The sequence below is a fragment of the Argopecten irradians genome, chromosome 4, assembly GCF_041381155.1.
Source record: "Argopecten irradians isolate NY chromosome 4, Ai_NY, whole genome shotgun sequence".
NCBI lineage: Eukaryota > Metazoa > Mollusca > Bivalvia > Pectinida > Pectinidae > Argopecten > Argopecten irradians.
The window spans coordinates 50,281,566-50,302,225 of NC_091137.1; the positions used below are offsets into that span (position 1 = coordinate 50,281,566).

The window sequence follows — 20,660 nt, forward strand, 5'->3', positions numbered from 1 at the left end:
ATATAAACACACAAAGTTGTACTGCAATATAAACACACAAAGTTGTACTGCAATATAAAACACTCAAAGTTGTACTGCAATATAAAACACACAAAGTTGTACTGCAATATAAACACACAAAGTTGTACTGCAATATAAACACACAAAGTTGTACTGCAATATAAACACACAAAGTTGTACTGCAATATAAACACACAAAGTTGTACTGCAATATAATCACACAAAGTTGTACTGCAATATAAAACACACAAAGTTGTACTGCAATATAATCACACAAAGTTGTACTGCAATATATAAACACACAAAGTTGTACTGCAATATAAAACACACAAAGTTGTACTGCAATATAATCACACAAAGTTGTACTGCAATATAAATCACACAAAGTTGTACTGCAATATAATCACACAAAACACACAAAGTTGTACTGCAATATAAAACACACAAAGTTGTACTGCAATATAAACACACAAAGTTGTACTGCAATATAAACACACAAAGTTGTACTGCAATATAAAACACACAAAGTTGTACTGCAATATAAAACACACAAAGTTGTACTGCAATATAAAACACACAAAGTTGTACTGCAATATAATCACACAAAGTTGTACTGCAATATAAAATCACACAAAGTTGTACTGCAAATATAAACACACAAAGTTGTACTGCAATATAAAACACACAAAGTTGTACTGCAATATAAAACACACAAAGTTGTACTGCAATATAAAACACACAAAGTTGTACTGCAATATAAAACACACAAAGTTGTACTGCAATATAAAACACACAAAGTTGTACTGCAATATAAAACACACAAAGTTGTACTGCAATATAAAACACACAAAGTTGTACTGCAATATAATCACACAAAGTTGTACTGCAATATAAAACACACAAAGTTGTACTGAAGTATAAAACACTCAAAGTTGTACTGCAATATAAACACACAAAGTTGTACTGCAATATAAACACACAAAGTTGTACTGCAATATAAACACACAAAGTTGTACTGCAATATAAACACACAAAGTTGTACTGCAATATAAAACACACAAAGTTGTACTGCAATATAAAACACACAAAGTTGTACTGCAATATAAAACACACAAAGTTGTACTGCAATATAAAACACTCAAAGTTGTACTGCAATATAAAACACACAAAGTTGTACTGCAATATAAACACTCAAAGTTGTACTGCAATATAAAACACTCAAAGTTGTACTGCAATATAAACACACAAAGTTGTACTGCAATATAAAACACACAAAGTTGTACTGCAATATAAAACACACAAAGTTGTACTGCAATATAATCACACAAAGTTGTACTGCAATATAAAACACACAAAGTTGTACTGCAATATAATCACACAAAGTTGTACTGCAATATAAAACACACAAAGTTGTACTGCAATATAAAACACTCAAAGTTGTACTGCAATATAAAACACTCAAAGTTGTACTGAAGTATAAAACACACAAAGTTGTACTGCAATATAAACACACAAAGTTGTACTGCAATATAAAACACTCAAAGTTGTACTGCAATATAAAACACTCAAAGTTGTACTGCAATATAAAACACTCAAAGTTGTACTGCAATATAAAACACACAAAGTTGTACTGCAATATAAACACACAAAGTTGTACTGCAATATAAAACACTCAAAGTTGTACTGCAATATAAACACACAAAGTTGTACTGCAATATAAAACACTCAAAGTTGTACTGCAATATAAACACTCAAAGTTGTACTGCAATATAAAACACTCAAAGTTGTACTGCAATATAAAACACTCAAAGTTGTACTGCAATATAAAACACACAAAGTTGTACTGCAATATAAACACACAAAGTTGTACTGCAATATAAAACACTCAAAGTTGTACTGCAATATAAACACACAAAGTTGTACTGCAATATAAACACACAAAGTTGTACTGAAGTATAAAACACACAAAGTTGTACTGCAATATAAACACACAAAGTTGTACTGCAATATAAACACTCAAAGTTGTACTGCAATATAAAACACAACACTCAAAGTTGTACTGCAATATAAACACACAAAGTTGTACTGCAATATAAAACACTCAAAGTTGTACTGCAATATAAAACACACAAAGTTGTACTGCAATATAAACACACAAAGTTGTACTGCAATATAAACACTCAAAGTTGTACTGCATATAAAACACACAAAGTTGTACTGCAATATAAACACACAAAGTTGTACTGCAATATAAAACACTCAAAGTTGTACTGCAAATACAATGTTATTAAAAACTCAAAGTTGTACTACAAACAATGTATAAAACACACAAAGTGGTACTGCAATATAAACAATTGAGTGTAATGTTAAACATTCAAAGTTGTACTTACTGTAACATCAAACAAGTGTAATGTTACCTTGGTTGTATTTCTATAAATACGAGTGTAATGTTACCTTGGTTGTATTTCTATAAATACGAGTGTAATGTTAACCTTGGTTGTATTTCTAAAATATGAGTGTAATGTTACCTTGGTTGTATTTCGTATAATACAGTGTAATGTTACCTTGGTTGTATTTTCTATAAATATGAGTGTAATGTTACCTTGGTTGTATTTCTATAAATATGAGTGTAATGTTACCTTGGTTGTATTTCTATAAATATGAGTGTAATGTTACCTTGGTTGTATTTCTATAAATAAGAGTGTAATGTTACCTTGGTTGTGTATTTCTATAAATATGAGTGTAATGTTACCTTGGTTGTATTTCTATAAATAAGAGTGTAATGTTACCTTGGTTGTATTTCTGTAAATATGAGTGTAATGTTACCTTGGTTGTATTTCTATAAATATGAGTGTAATGTTACCTTGGTTGTATTTCTATAAATATGAGTGTAATGTTACCTTGGTTGTATTTCTATATATTTGAGTGTAATGTTACCTTGGATGTATTTCTATAAATAAGAGTGTAATGTTACCTTGGTTGTATTTCTGTAAATATGAGTGTAATGTTACCTTGGTTGTATTTCTATAAATACCTTGAGTGTAATGTTACCTTGGTTGTATTTCTATAAATATGAGTGTAATGTTACCTTGGTTGTATTTCTATAAATATGAGTGTAATGTTACCTTGGTTGTATTTCTATAAATATGAGTGTAATGTTACCTTGGTTGTATTTCTATAAATATGAGTGTAATGTTACCTTGGTTGTATTTCTATAAATTTGAGTGTAATGTTACCTTGGTTGTATTTCTATAAATATGAGTGTAATGTTACCTTGGTTGTATTTCTATAAATAAGAGTGTAATGTTACCTTGGTTGTATTTCTATAAATATGAGTGTAATGTTACCTTGGTTGTGTTTCTATAAATATGAGTGTAATGTTACCTTGGTTGTATTTCTATAAATATAAGTGTAATGTTATCTTGGTTGTGTTTCTATAAATAAGAGTGTAATGTTACCTTGGTTGTATTTCTATAAATATGAGTGTAATGTTACCTTGGTTGTGTTTCTATAAATATGAGTGTAATGTTACTGGTTGTATTTCTATAAATATGAGTGTAATGTTACCTTGGTTGTATTTCTATAAATATGAGTGTAATGTTACCTTGGTTGTATTTCTATAAATATGAGTGTAATGTTACCTTGGTTGTATTTCTATAAATATGAGTGTAATGTTACCTTGGTTGTATTTCTATAAATATGAGTGTAATGTTACCTTGGTTGTATTTCTATAAATATGAGTGTAATGTTACCTTGGTTGTATTTCTATAAATATGAGTGTAATGTTACCTTGGTTGTATTTCTAAAAATACGAGTGTAATGTTACCGTCCTTGGTTGTATTTCTATAAATATGAGTGTAATGTTACCTTGGTTGTATTTCTGTAAATACGAGTGTAATGTTACCTTGGATGTATTTCTATAAATATGAGTGTAATGTTACCTTGGTTGTATTTCTATAAATATGAGTGTAATGTTACCTTGGATGTATTTCTATAAATATGAGTGTAATGTTACCTTGGATGTATTTCTGTAAATATGAGTGTAATGTTACCTTGGTTGTGTTTCTATAAATATGAGTGTAATGTTACCTTGGTTGTATTTCTGTAAATACGAGTGTAATGTTACCGTCCTTGGTTGTATTTCTATAAATAAGAGTGTATATGTTACCTTGGTTGTATTTCTATAAATATGAGTGTAATGTTACCTTGGTTGTATTTCTATAAATATGAGTGTAATGTTACCTTGGTTGTATTTCTATAAATAAGAGTGTAATGTTACCTTGGATGTATTTCTATAAATATAAGTGTAATGTTACCTTGGTTGTATTTCTATAAATATGAGTGTAATGTTACCTTGGATGTATTTCTGTAAATATGAGTGTAATGTTACCGTGGTTGTGTTTCTATAAATAAGAGTGTAATGTTACCTTGGTTGTATTTCTATAAATATGAGTGTAATGTTACCTTGGATGTATTTCTGTAAATATGAGTGTAATGTTACCTTGGTTGTATTTCTATAAATAAGAGTGTAATGTTACCTTGGTTGTGTTTCTATAAATATGAGTGTAATGTTACCTTGGTTGTATTTCTGTAAATACGAGTGTAATGTTACCGTCCTTGGTTGTATTTCTATAAATAAAAGTGTAATGTTACCTTGGTTGTATTTCTATAAATGAGAGTGTAATGTTACCTTGGATGTATTTCTATAAATATGAGTGTAATGTTACCTTGGTTGTATTTCTGTAAATATGAGTGTAATGTTACCTTGGTTGTATTTCTATAAATATGAGTGTAATGTTACCTTGGTTGAATTTCTATAAATAAGAGTGTAATGTTACCTTGGTTGTATTTCTGTAAATATGAGTGTTACCTTGGTATCAGACTTTTGAGCTGCATGAGGTACAATGATTGGTCCCTCCAGATCTGTTCCGAGGATGTTGCCACGGTTACCCACAGTAAACACTGTTGACCTGTTTTTTAATGTTGGTTTAGTAGAGAAAAAGCTTGCAAAATGTTAAGAAGAATACATGTAATTCCAAATTATTTGAATTGCATTTAACACACAACTAGTCAATATAAAAAAGTACCATTATATAAATAAATAATAACAACTAATTCACATCCAACATTACAATGTAGTTGTTTTCTTTGACAATAACTTCCTCACTTAAAAGTCTTATATCTCAAAATTCTGAGCCAGAAGTGAATACTTGGTCAACGAGACTTTTACAGATAACACAATTCACTTCACTGTGGTATAATACCATTGAGTATACCAGTAATGGGACACCACCTAGAAACATGTGTGTAGTGGATGCAAATTTAGCTAAATCTGTCAAATAAATATGATAGCCTTACAAAATAAAGAGGTCCGAGGGCCTTAACCATCTGGTAGTTTCAATACACAGAAATTGCAGCCATCTTGAATTTGTATTAAAAAAGATATTTTACCCTGTAGGAATGTGGGTGGACTTGCGACAAGAGTTACTAGCACACAAGCAATATCAGGTGAGAAAGCTTTGTTGTCCAACCTGTAATCCTAATTGTCCATATTACATGGACAAATGAAACACAAAAGGATATTTCTCCTGGCGGTATCTTCCACTCCCATCAAGTCCTCCCGCTCGGCTACCTCTTCAAACTGTAATGGAGAAGTATTCAGTAACTCAGTATCTGTATAATAACAATGATGGATGTACATTTATATGTTCTATCTATTATTACCTTTATTTAGAGTAAACCTACCTATACCAGGTACCAGATATTTTACCACTAACTAGCTTTTGAAGTGGCAAAAGGTAGCAAACTGAACCTGTTCACCTAGATCCCTTACTTGTAACTCAAACAGCCTACTAAATAGTAAAGTACCTGTTTCCCTTTTACCTAGCTCCCTTACCCGTTTCCCTTTTACCTAGCTCCCTTACCCGTTTCCCTTTTACCTAGCTCCCTTACCTGTTTCCCTTCTACCTAGCTCCCTTACCTGTTTCCCTTCTACCTAGCTCCCTTACCTGTTTCCCTTCTACCTAGCTCCCTTACCTGTATCCCTAATACCTAGCTCCCTTACCTGTATCCCTAATACCTAGCTCCCTTACCTGTATCCCTAATACCTAGCTCCCTTACCTGTATCCCTAATACCTAGCTCCCTTACCTGTATCCCTAATACCTAGCTCCCTTACCTGTATCCCTAATACCTAGCTCCCTTACCTGTATCCCTAATACCTAGCTCCCATTACCTGTATCCCTAATACCTAGCTCCCTTACCTGTATCCCTAATACCTAGCTCCCTTACCTGTATCCCTAATACCTAGCTCCATTACCTGTATCCCTAATACCTAGCTCCCTTACCTGTATCCCTAATACCTAGCTCCCTTACCTATATCCCTAATACCTAGCTCCCTTACCTGTATCCCTAATACCTAGCTCCCTTACCTGTATCCCTAATACCTAGCTCCCTTACCTGTATCCCTAATACCTAGCTCCCTTACCTGTATCCCTAATACCTAGCCTCTTACCTGTATCCCTAATACCTAGCTCCCTTACCTGTAACCCTAATACCTAGCTCCCTTACCTGTATCCCTAATACCTAGCTCCCTTACCTGTATCCCTAATACCTAGCTCCCTTACCTGTATCCCTAATACCTAGCTCCCTTACCTGTATCCTAATACCTACTCCTTACCTTATCCCTAATACCTAGCTCCCTTACCTATATCCCTAATACCTAGCTCCCTTACCTGTATCCCTAATACCTAGCTCCCTTACCTGTATCCCTAATACCTAGCTCCCTTACCTATATCCCTAATACCTAGCTCCCTTACCTGTATCCCTAATACCTAGCTCCCTTACCTGTATCCCTAATACCTAGCTCCCTTACCTGTATCCCTAATACCTAGCTCCCTTACCTGTATCCCTAATACCTAGCTCCCTTACCTGTATCCCTAATACCTAGCTCCCTTACCTATATCCCTAATACCTAGCTCCCTTACCTGTATCCCTAATACCTAGCTCCCTTACCTGTATCCCTAATACCTAGCTCCCTTACCTGTATCCCTAATACCTAGCTCCCTTACCTGTATATCCCTAATACCTAGCTCCCTTACCTGTATCCCTAATACCTAGCTCCCTTACCTGTATCCCTAATACCTAACTCCCTTACCTGTATCCCTAATACCTAACTCCCTTACCTGTATCCCTAATACCTAGCTCCCTTACCTGTATCCCTAATACCTAGCTCCCTTACCTGTATCCCTAATACCTAGCTCCTTCCTTAATCCCTAGCTCCCTTACCTTATCCCTAATACCTAGCTCCCTTACCTGTATCCCTAATACCTAGCTCCCTTACCTGTATCCCTAATACCTAGCTCCCTTACCTATATCCCTAATACCTAGCTCCCTTACCTGTATCCCTAATACCTAGCTCCCTTACCTGTATCCCTAATACCTAGCTCCCTTACCTGTATCCCTAATACCTAGCTCCCCTTACCTGTATCCCTAATACCTAGCTCCCTTACCTGTATCCCTAATACCTAGCTCCCTTACCTATATCCCTAATACCTAGCTCCCTTACCTATATCCCTTATACCTAGCTCCCTTACCTATATCCCTAATACCTAGCTCCCTTACCTTATCCCTAATACCTAGCTCCCTTACCTGTATCCCTAATACCTAACCTGTATCCCTAATACCTAGCTCCCTTACCTGTATCCCTAATACCTAGCTCCCTTACCTATATCCCTAATACCTAGCTCCATTACCTGTATCCCTAATACCTAGCTCCCTTACCTGTATCCCTAATACCTAGCTCCCTTACCTGTATCCCTAATACCTAGCTCCCTTACCTGTATCCCTAATACCTAGCTCCCTTACCTGTATCCCTAATACCTAGCTCCCTTACCTGTATCCCTAATACCTAGCTCCTTACCTGTATCCCTAATACCTAGCTCCCTTACCTGTATCCCTAATACCTAGCTCCCTTACCTGTATCCCTAATACCTAGCTCCCTTACCTGTATCCCTAATACCTAGCTCCCTTACCTGTATCCCTAATACCTAGCTCCCTTACCTATATCCCTAATACCTAGCTCCCTTACCTGTATCCCTAATACCTAGCTCCCTTACCTATATCCCTAATACCTAGCTCCCTTACCTGTATCCCTAATACCTAGCTCCCTTACCTGTATCCCTAATACCTAGCTCCCTTACCTGTATCCCTAATACCTAGCTCCCTTACCTGTATCCCTAATACCTAGCTCCCTTACCTGTATCCCTAATACCTAGCTCCCTTACCTGTATCCCTAATACCTAGCTCCCTTACCTGTATCCCTAATACCTAGCTCCCTTACCTGTATCCCTAATACCTAGCTCCCTTACCTGTATCCCTAATACCTAGCTCCCTTACCTATATCCCTAATACCTAGCTCCCTTACCTGTATCCCTAATACCTAGCTCCCTTACCTGTATCCCTAATACCTAGCTCCCTTACCTGTATCCCTAATACCTAGCTCCCTTACCTGTATCCCTAATACCTAGCTCCCTTACCTGTATCCCTAATACCTAGCTCCCTTACCTGTATCCCTAATACCTAGCTCCCTTACCTGTATCCCTAATACCTAGCTCCCTTACCTGTATCCCTAATACCTAGCTCCCTTACCTGTATCCCTAATACCTAGCTCCCTTACCTGTATCCCTAATACCTAGCTCCCTTACCTATATCCCTAATACCTAGCTCCCTTACCTGTATCCCTAATACCTAGCTCCCTTACCTGTATCCCTAATACCTAGCTCCCTTACCTGTATCCCTAATACCTAGCTCCCTTACCTGTATCCCTAATACCTAGCTCCCTTACCTATATCCCTATACCCTAGCTCCCTTACCTGTATATCCCTAATACCTAGCTCCCTTACCTGTATCCCTAATACCTAGCTCCCTTACCTATATCCCTAATACCTAGCTCCCTTACCTGTATCCCTAATACCTAGCTCCCTTACCTTATCCCTAATACCTAGCTCCCTTACCTGTATCCCTAATACCTAGCTCCCTTACCTGTATCCCTAATACCTAGCTCCCTTACCTGTATCCCTAATACCTAGCTCCCTTACCTGTATCCCTTATACCTAGCTCCCTTACCTATATCCCTAATACCTAGCTCCCTTACCTGTATCCCTAATACCTAGCTCCCTTACCTGTATCCCTAATACCTAGCTCCCTTACCTGTATCCCTAATACCTAGCTCCCTTACCTGTATCCCTAATACCTAGCTCCCTTACCTGTATCCCTAATACCTAGCTCCATTACCTGTATCCCTAATACCTAGCTCCCTTACCTGTATCCCTAATACCTAACTCCCTTACCTGTATCCCTAATACCTAGCTCCCTTACCTGTATTACCTGTATCCCTAATACCTAGCTCCCTTACCTGTATCCCTAATACCTAGCTCCCTTACCTGTATCCCTAATACCTAGCTCCCTTACCTGTATCCCTAATACCTAGCTCCCTTACCTGTATCCCTAATACCTAGCTCCCTTACCTGTATCCCTAATACCTAGCTCCCTTACCTGTATCCCTAATACCTAGCTCCCTTACCTATATCCCTAATACCTAGCTCCCTTACCTGTATCCCTAATACCTAGCTCCCTTACCTATATCCCTAATACCTAGCTCCCTTACCTGTATCCCTAATACCTAGCTCCCTTACCTATATCCCTAATACCTTAGCTCCCTTACCTATATCCCTAATACCTAGCTCCCTTACCTGTATCCCTAATACCTAGCTCCCTTACCTGTATCCCTAATACCTAGCTCCCTTACCTGTATCCCTAATACCTAGCTCCCTTACCTGTATCCCTAATACCTAGCTCCCTTACCTGTATCCCTAATACCTAGCTCCCTTACCTGTATCCCTAATACCTAGCTCCCTTACCTGTATCCCTAATACCTAGCTCCCTTACCTGTATCCCTAATACCTAGCTCCCTTACCTGTATCCCTAATACCTAGCTCCCTTACCTGTATCCCTAATACCTAGCTCCCTTACCTGTATCCCTAATACCTAGCTCCCTTACCTATATCCCTAATACCTAGCTCCCTTACCTGTATCCCTAATACCTAGCTCCCTTACCTGTATCCCTAATACCTAGCTCCCTTACCTATATCCCTAATACCTAGCTCCCTTACCTGTATCCCTAATACCTAGCTCCCTTACCTGTATCCCTAATACCTAGCTCCCTTACCTGTATCCCTAATACCTAGCTCCCTTACCTGTATCCCTAATACCTAGCTCCCTTACCTGTATCCCTAATACCTAGCTCCCTTACCTATATCCCTAATACCTAGCTCCCTTACCTATATCCCTAATACCTAGCTCCCTTACCTGTATCCCTAATACCTAGCTCCCTTACCTATATCCCTAATACCTAGCTCCCTTACCTATATCCCTAATACCTAGCTCCCTTACCTGTATCCCTTATACCTAGCTCCCTTACCTATATCCCTAATACCTAGCTCCCTTACCTATATCCCTAATACCTAGCTCCCTTACCTATATCCCTAATACCTAGCTCCCTTACCTGTATCCCTAATACCTAGCTCCCTTACCTGTATCCCTAATACCTAGCTCCCTTACCTGTATCCCTAATACCTAGCTCCCTTACCTATATCCCTAATATACCTTAGCTCCCTTACCCTCCTTATCCCTAATACCTAGCTCCCTTACCTATATCCCTAATACCTAGCTCCCTTACCTATATCCCTAATACCTAGCTCCCTTACCTGTATCCCTAATACCTAGCTCCCTTACCTATATCCCTAATACCTAGCTCCCTTACCTGTATCCCTAATACCTAGCTCCCTTACCTATATCCCTAATACCTAGCTCCCTTACCTGTATCCCTAATACCTAGCTCCCTTACCTATATCCCTAATACCTAGCTCCTTACCTTATCCCTAATACTAGCTCCTTACCTGTATCCCTAATACCTAGCTCCCTTACCTTATCCCTAATACCTAGCTCCCTTACCTATATCCCTAATACCTAGCTCCCTTACCTATATCCCTAATACCTAGCTCCCTTACCTATATCCCTAATACCTAGCTCCCTTACCTGTATCCCTAATACCTAGCTCCCTTACCTATATCCCTAATACCTAGCTCCCTTACCTATATCCCTAATACCTAGCTCCCTTACCTGTATCCCTAATACCTAGCTCCCTTACCTGTATCCCTAATACCTAGCTCCCTTACCTGTATCCCTAATACCTAGCTCCCTTACCTGTATCCCTAATACCTAGCTCCCTTACCTTATCCCTAATACCTAGCTCCCTTACCTGTATCCCTAATACCTAGCTCCCTTACCTGTATCCCTAATACCTAGCTCCCTTACCTGTATCCCTAATACCTAGCTCCCTTACCTTATCCCTAATACCTAGCTCCCTTACCTATATCCCTAATACCTAGCTCCCTTACCTATATCCCTAATACCTAGCTCCCTTACCTGTATCCCTAATACCTAGCTCCCTTACCTATATCCCTAATACCTAGCTCCCTTACCTGTATCCCTAATACCTAGCTCCCTTACCTATATCCCTAATACCTAGCTCCCTTACCTGTATCCCTAATACCTAGCTCCCTTACCTGTATCCCTAATACCTAGCTCCCTTACCTGTATCCCTAATACCTAGCTCCCTTACCTGTATCCCTAATACCTAGCTCCCTTACCTATATCCCTAATACCTAGCTCCCTTACCTGTATCCCTAATACCTAGCTCCCTTACCTGTATCCCTAATACCTAGCTCCCTTACCTGTATCCCTAATACCTAGCTCCCTACCTGTATCCCTAATACCTAGCTCCCTTACCTATATCCCTAATACCTAGCTCCCTTACCTGTATCCCTAATACCTAGCTCCCTTACCTGTATCCCTAATACCTAGCTCCCTTACCTGTATCCCTAATACCTAGCTCCCTTACCTGTATCCCTAATACCTAGCTCCCTTACCTGTATCCCTAATACCTAGCTCCCTTACCTGTATCCCTAATACCTAGCTCCCTTACCTGTATCCCTAATACCTAGCTCCCTTACCTGTATCCCTAATACCTAGCTCCCTTACCTGTATCCCTAATACCTAGCTCCCTTACCTGTATCCCTAATACCTAGCTCCCTTACCTGTATCCCTAATACCTAGCTCCCTTACCTATATCCCTAATACCTAGCTCCCTTACCTGTATCCCTAATACCTAGCTCCCTTACCTGTATCCCTAATACCTAGCTCCCTTACCTGTATCCCTAATACCTAGCTCCTTTACCTGTATCCCTAATACCTAGCTCCCTTACCTGTAACCCTAATACCTAGCTCCCTTACCTGTATCCCTAATACCTAGCTCCCTTACCTATATCCCTAATACCTAGCTCCCTTACCTGTATCCCTAATACCTAGCTCCCTTACCTGTATCCCTAATACCTAGCTCCCTTACCTATATCCCTAATACCTAGCTCCCTTACCTGTATCCCTAATACCTAGCTCCCTTACCTGTATCCCTAATACCTAGCTCCCTTACCTGTATCCCTAATACCTAGCTCCTTACCTGTATCCCTAATACCTAGCTCCCTTACCTGTATCCCTAATACCTAGCTCCCTTACCTGTATCCCTAATACCTAGCTCCCTTACCTGTATCCCTAATACCTAGCTCCCTTACCTGTATCCCTTCTACCTAGCTCCCTTACCTGTATCCCTAATACCTAGCTCCCTTACCTGTATCCCTAATACCTAGCTCCCTTACCTGTATCCCTAATACCTAGCTCCCTTACCTGTATCCCTAATACCTAGCTCCCTTACCTGTATCCCTAATACCTAGCTCCCTTACCTGTATCCCTAATACCTAGCTCCCTTACCTATATCCCTAATACCTAGCTCCCTTACCTGTATCCCTAATACCTAGCTCCCTAACCTTTATCCCTAATACCTAGCTCCCTTACCCATATCCCTTATACCTAGTTCTCTTACCTGTATCCCTAATACCTAGCTCCTTTACCTGTATCCCTAATACCTAGTTCTCTTACCTGTATCCCTAATACCTAGCTCCCTTACCTGTATCCCTAATACCTAGCTCCCTTACCTGTATCCCTAATACCTAGCTCCCTTACCTGTATCCCTTATACCTAGTTCTCTTACCTGTATCCCTAATACCTAGCTCCCTTACCTGTATCCCTAATTCCTAGTTCTCTTACCTGTAATTTCATCAGCCTACTGAGGTAACCTTTGAAGTAAGAGTAGTACATTTTCCCCATGGTATCAATGTACTCGTCCCTAACTTCCTTGGCGACATGTCTCTCGTTGGCCATCAGGAATTCATTAAAAAACCTGTAACATTAAAAGTAAACTATCGTCAGCCACCACAAATTCACTCAACCATCTCACACTTATTCTGTTTTTGCATATCACAGAGTTATCCACCCTTGCGGGTAGGTATTGATTGTGACATCATCTGTTTGCGAGCGTAACATCATTCATTTAAGAGAAAACGGCGTGAGTTTCACTCACAAAATAATGAGGTCACCATTGATACCTACTCACAAGGGATGTAACAATGTAATATGCAAAGATGGAATTCCATAGTGAATTTACAATCATATATTTCTACTATATGCTTTACACTTTATTACTGTATTTTTTTGTTTTCTACTTGCCAACAAAATTAAATAGCACATAAATGTAAGTTGGTTCGTAGTATTATGTAGAAATGAACTGACGTGGGACATGGAGAGAAGTGAGATATCTACATGGAGTGAATTATTGACTAACGAGACACAAATCAGCTTTGTTTTGATGTTAATTTCATAATACAACAAGTAATGTAATGAAGACAAGTTACACTCAACAAAGACTAAAAGCAAACAGACTCTGCTTTCTTCACAAAATTTTAATTACATGTACTGTACCTAAACTTCAGCATTGCATTTTGTGGAATGGTGTAATTACTCATAGGCTTGCGGAATGAGTATATCTTTTGCATCAGAAACTCTCTGATTTTGGCAATAGCCTGTAATGAAAGTAGACTTTAATGCGGGATTGATAGGGTAATCATGGGCCTGTGTGGAAATAGACTAGAGAAATCAGACATAATGATAGGGTACCTGTAGTTCACTTCACTGATATGGTCTGGAAAATCTACAGTATAAAATGACTCAATTCTCTTCCAAATATTGTTTCAACAACATTCCAAATTCTGAATCAATAGATTATATAATCAAAATTATCAAAAATTATTTATAAAGGCAAACATACACGACCCCCTACCACATATACATCATGATACAATCATACACAAAATAATACTCCACCTTTATGATACAATCATACACAAAATAATACTTCACCTTTATATACAATCATACACAAAATAATACTCCACCTTTACCATACAATCATACACAAAATAATAACACCTTTACCATACAATCATACACAAAATAATACTCCACCTTTATGATACAATCATACACAAAATAATACAAAAAACTTCACCTTTATGATACAATCATACACAAAATAATACTTCACCTTTACCATACAATCATACACAAAATAATACTTCACCTTTACCATACAATCATACACAAAATAATACTTCACCTTAAGTTTCAATTTTTCTAGAATATCACGGACATCAATACACGATTTGGCATCTCGGAATGACTGTTCCTTGACGAAGTTAATTTTGTGGTTGAGTTCGTGTAGGTGTTCCAGGAATTCTCTCTCTGTTACAGGTGTGTCCAAGATGTGGCTATAAATAAAGGATTTTATGATATAAGTATCATGAGTTTGCTACAAGAGGCCCAGAGAGCCTGTATCACTCACATGTATTTCATTAAATATGTGACGAAAAAATAATATATAATATATCTGTTTAAGAATCTGATACACTAGTGTCATGTATTGAAGTTATGGATTTTATGAAAATGGAGAGCTGTCTCATTAAAAGAAATGAAAGCAGAGCAGCATGTCCAGAATGTTTGAGCTCTCTTACTGGTAGTAAACAGAGGGTGATTTTAATATTTCCTATTTCTGCCTTTGAACATGCCCTGCTGTATTATGTCTTACTTAATCATCGTTTCTGGTATGACCATTTCATCCACAAACTGACTGAGTTCACCCCTCACAGCCTGTAACACAGCAAATCAAATACTGGCCTATATATCATGATAAATAAACAGTATCTACAACTCAACAAATCAAATATCTATATATCACAATAATAAACAATATCTACAACGCAGCAAATCAAATAACTTTTTGAGAAACAGATCTAAACGCAAAACTTTTAAGTGAAATGTTGATGACAACGCTGCCGCCGGAAAAGTAACACCATAGCATCACGTTCGCGAACTATCGTCGAGGGCGATACAAAAACAGTATCTACAACACAGCAAATCAAATACAATTTACCTATATATCATGTTTAAAGCAGTATCTAATTAACAACTTATATTTAAGTTTATTTTAGATGTGCAAATTATGTTTTCATTTCTTTTTCTGTGTTCCTGTCTCTTTACTTTACTTATCAATTCATTAAGAATCCTTTGTTTTTGCCCTGTAAGTGGACTATACCTGTCTGTTTTTTAACTTGACGTTCATTGTGACAGACTGTTCTTGTAAAGTCTGAATTTCACTGCTGATGCTGCTGAGGTCACCTTGGAAGCCGTTCAACATCTGCTCCATTCTCTGTCATTACCACAAAAGTACAAATTAAAGATTATAAATACATTTAACCACACCATGTTACAAACCACCTAGTATGTTATGTACAGAGTTATCTACTCTTGAGGAAACATACAAAGATGTAATCTACACAGATGTATTATTATAAGACTCTTTCATATGTGGATATGAAGGATAGGGAGATTCTAACCCAATTGCCAAGGGTTTTACATTTTGTGATCCTAAGGGTAGAATATCCATATCCTTCATATCCATATATGAAACAGTATTTTTCTCTCATACCTTGATGTTTTACGACAATTTTACTACTATAATTATCTGCCATTTTGAAATAAAAATAAATTCGCAAACACCCTTAACTGCAAGTCAATTCCCCATACATGAAAACTATGTTTTATTTTCAACACAAATCCCATTGTTTGTATCTTTTAAAGATACCCCAGCCTAGTTTCTGAAAATAAAATGTTGAAATTGTATGTAGAAAATAGAAATTTTGTTAACGCTGAGACGTCATGAGGTTGTAATGCAGGAGTCTGTGACCCTGTGCAGATTTAGGGATGTTTTTAGCCAATGAAATTCCACAGAATACTCTTTTTATGATATGATGAAAATCAACGTTGAAGTGACTCACCTCTAGAATAGTATCACAGGCAGCAATCTGTTTGTGGAGACTGGCGATATTCTGACTCTCTTTGATGTCTGTGTTTGTTAAGGTTAACCATCGCCACAAGGCCAAATCCATCTAACAAAGTAGTGACTAAATGAGGACCAAATGAAAGTCTATAGAACTGGTTAAATCCCAAACCAAATGACATTATAGTAACTAACACAACCAACAGGTATATTATCTTACCCATGGGATTATTTCAAGCTAATGTACATCAAATATAATAAGTATTTGTAAGTTAAGAAATCTACGTTAGAACAAAATAATGAAATCTATTTACATAAATCAAGTATTGTCCTGTACAGTAAACACAACCGTGCGTCTCTGACAACGTAAGCCAGGTTAATTGAAGCAAACTAAGTGAGATGTGTAACCCATATTACTAAATAGCTGTGGCACCCGAGTTGGATGATGATAAAAGGATACAGTCCTGTATGGAAGCATTCTCCACATCCAGTAGTTCCTTCTCCACTTGTTTCGAGTACTGCCGCAAATCAACTCCCTTCAAACACAAAATAATACTGTATTGTTTACATCAACTCCCTTCAAACACAATATAATATATACTGTATCGTTTACATCAACTCCCTTCAAACACAATATAATATATACTGTATTGTTTACATCAACTCCCTTCAAACACAATATAATATCTATACTTTATTTTCAGGGCATCCAGTAGGATCAAAATCTCAAGAGTCAGTGACCCTTGTCTGTAAAATCCTGAGGGTCAAATCAAATTCCTGAGGGTCAAAATATTAAACTTAAGGGTCAATTATTAATCGTGTTAAAATTCAGTTATATTTAAATATTAAATTTTATAACCAATAACATTGATAATGGTTAAAAAAGTTAATATGACTTATTATGTTTCTATAGAATAAGTAAAAAAAATGATAATAATTATTACATATTATGTATATAAAATATTGATTAACTTCAGTATTCATGTAAAGATTTTAATTATTTTAATTATATTTGATTATTTAAATTCTGGAAAATTTAAAAGGACATTTTTGAGCTTCTAATCATAAATATATTATTTAATCAACAACATTAGAAAACAACATTTTTAAAAAAAAAAAATGATGATCTTTTTACAAAAAAAACCCAGTGTGTTTTATAAATCATAGCTACGACTGCTATTTTTTGTTTGAAATCAAAATGTTATTAATTCTAGCGATCTTTTAAAAATAAAGACATTGTTTTTATTTATTTTGTGTTGCGTTTCCACGTCAAACCACTTTTCTTATTTGCCGTCAAAAACAAATTAGAAACTGTAACAGGAATGATTTACGCTTCTCACATTCCAACACTGATGGTTTGTGGGTAATGTACATGTACATGTAGGGTTATTCAGGTTAACAACAAAGTGGCTACTGCAGCATGCATCAAACTAGGCCTATCTACGATCTCATCTCTGTTGTATACCTGCTTACAACTTATATATCATTAATTTATTGCAATTGGAATCTAATATAGCTTTGATTAAAATGTGATTGCTGATAAGAATGTGCAGTTTTAGCGGATGGGAAGCGGGTAGGTACTCAGTACAGGTGTGACTTCTTTACCTGTGCTCCAATTAGCAAATTACGGTCGGACTATGTCACAGTTAAGTGAATCTTTTCATTGGCTTGGGGTATTCTACCAATTAGTGTCACTGACCCTTGCTAATATACACTTTATTGGGGGCTGGGCATCACATAATACACACATACACAAGTCTGATGGGCAGTGGTAGTAAAAATGTGAACCGTCAGATTGACGCACGGCATGCAAAGATCGTGCATCAAAATAAATTTTGCTGCGTCAATGACCCGAGGTTTCACATCAACTCCCTTCAAACACAATATAATACTGTATTGTTTACATCAACTCCCTTCAAACACAATATAATCCTGCATTGTTCAGGTTGGGCACATGTAAATGTATTGCTATTATAGCGACATATATCTATAATAGCTATTTTTAGCTATATAAAACTGACGGTAAACAATATTTTTGAAGATAAAAATGCTTCCGCTCAAAACCGACAACTGAAACTTGCAGTGGTTATTTATAACGATCATTTAAACATATTGAAAGCAGTTTTGATGAGGTACAATTAAGCTTATTAAGTTAATTATTGTTCTATTGTTTCGAACGAAAAGTGGTTGCATAGTGTTCAAATAATCCTTATACACATTCCCCGCAAGTTTCAGGAGTCGGTTTTGAGCACAAGCATTTTTATCTCCAGAAATGTTGTTTTTCGCTAGTTTTGTATAGCTATAAATAGCTATTATAGCTATATATCGCTATAATAGCAATAAATTTACTTGTGGCCAACCTGTTGTTTATGTGACCGGTGCCCAGGTCGGTTTGATCACATTAGAATGCTGTTGATGTTAGTCATGATGGGGAATATAAGCAGGGCACAATTAACACATAGTAAATACTTACTGTATTGAGGGCTTCTTTGACAATGTCATCTTCTAAATTTTGTTGGATATGCACTGTAAATAGGTAAAATAACAGTAACTGTAGTAGATTTGTGGTTTTGTTGTTTACATGAAACCATATTTATATAATAAGCTCAAATAAGTGTAATGGGGGACTATTTGGTTTTTCTAAGTTTCTTAAATCCCCCCCCACCCCCGAGGAAGTATAGGCTACAGTGGCTGAGTGGCAAGATATATGCCGCAACATATTACCACAATCCCTCCACCTCCAGGTTGCAAATTTGAATCCCATGTGGAGCACCTGCCAGTTACTGACTGCTGGTCAGTGGTTTTTCTCTGGGTACTCCAGCTTTCCTCCACCATATCATCTAACAGGTCCTCAAATGGTTAAAGCTGTTAAACGTAATCAAACCAAAGGAAGACAAGTGAAAGACTTACTAATTGTAATAATTAACAATGATACAAAATTACAAATGACTCACCATCAGCTTCTTCCAACCAAAAATCTTCTGAGGTTAAGTCCAATTCACCCAGATTCAGCTGAATTGTGTCAGCAACTTCCTGTATACATCGTAAGACAAGTCAGTAAGCAAAGTTATTTACTGAAAACTGTTTCTATTTTATTTATTAGGAGTGCGCATGCTTCTCTTCACTACAGTCAAGCTCTAGAACTACTAACCATAACATGTGTGTATAAACAATATAATTTTATATTTAATCTAGACCTTTAACCCCTTGAACTTTGAATCATGTTCCGGAAGAAAAGTCTTAAGCCTTCATGAACGAATGAAAATCTGTACTCAGCTGTCTACTATGCTTTCTGGCTCGATAAGCTGGTCTATATGCATGTGTGCTAGTGGAGCAGCTGCCACAGTGAACCACTCAGGCAAAATTTTCTATGATTTTTATATAGAGGGTTCCAATTATTTCATGTTAATACACTGTCGATGCATTTACATCACATTATTGTGTATCAGTTTGTTGTTAAACCAACATCAAATGATTAATAATATCTATCTTACCACTCACAAGACATCAAATTCATAATCTGTAGAATTGTTGTACTTTTTTCCTTTGAAATTAAGGTTGCCATATTTCTATGTAACGCAAATAATATTTGACTGTGACTTAAATCTTTTATATATGAGGATTATATACTTACAGGAATGTGACAGTATCACTATGTACATGTTCAATTAAAACCTGCCATACTAATTCAGAGTTAGGGATATAGTGATAGGGTTTGGGTTTTAGGGTTTATGTTTTAGAATTAGGGTTTTAGAAACTGCTTTTACTTTAAGGGCTATTGGACAACACTATCGCCATTTTGGAGGTTGTGAATTGTGAAACGTATTTTGTCAAACAAGCTATTAACTGCACGGAATGTTCTAACATTATCCTCATTTTGTTTAAAATACATACATAAACGTTGAAACTCGACATTTATGAAAAAAATAACTTTGTAACAACAAAATTCTAACTTTTGTCGGTGTTAAGAACTGTTTGAAATTCATCATAATAATGCATATTTGTAAACAAACACCCTTCCATACATGTTCAGTGTTATTGTGGTTACATGTATTTACCGAGTTTTGTTTACTTTTTCGCCTGTGCAAGCTACACATTAGTTTGATTTTTGGACACATTTGCCGTATACACAAGCAATGTGGGACGGAACACGTGGCTGGAATAAAAACCTAATACAACTGAAACTATGCTAATCTCGAACGAATCCTTTGCCAAATCAAAGGATGACGTTTTCCCGATGACAAATAACGTAAATACCTTGCAATCAACACATGCCGGCATCCACAATTACGTTTCTGTCGTCGGCATGCTTTTTAC

At 36.9% G+C, this 20,660-nt stretch overlaps 1 protein-coding gene across 1 annotated transcript in view; it reads right to left on the minus strand.

Moving 5' to 3' along the window:
* Positions 1-20,660, minus strand: part of LOC138321957 (vacuolar protein sorting-associated protein 52 homolog) — a 37,301-nt gene that overhangs the window by 15,171 nt on the left and 1,470 nt on the right. Inside the window, exons 2-12 of the mRNA XM_069266005.1 lie at positions 19,298-19,376; positions 18,817-18,869; positions 16,804-16,879; positions 16,342-16,409; positions 15,600-15,713; positions 15,093-15,154; positions 14,625-14,775; positions 13,931-14,031; positions 13,220-13,352; positions 5,584-5,641; positions 4,871-5,004 (exon numbers count right to left, since the gene is read on the minus strand). Of these exons, the coding sequence (XP_069122106.1) occupies positions 4,871-5,004; positions 5,584-5,641; positions 13,220-13,352; positions 13,931-14,031; positions 14,625-14,775; positions 15,093-15,154; positions 15,600-15,713; positions 16,342-16,409; positions 16,804-16,879; positions 18,817-18,869; positions 19,298-19,376 (1,029 nt within the window). The remainder of the gene's footprint in view (positions 1-4,870; positions 5,005-5,583; positions 5,642-13,219; positions 13,353-13,930; positions 14,032-14,624; positions 14,776-15,092; positions 15,155-15,599; positions 15,714-16,341; positions 16,410-16,803; positions 16,880-18,816; positions 18,870-19,297; positions 19,377-20,660) is intronic.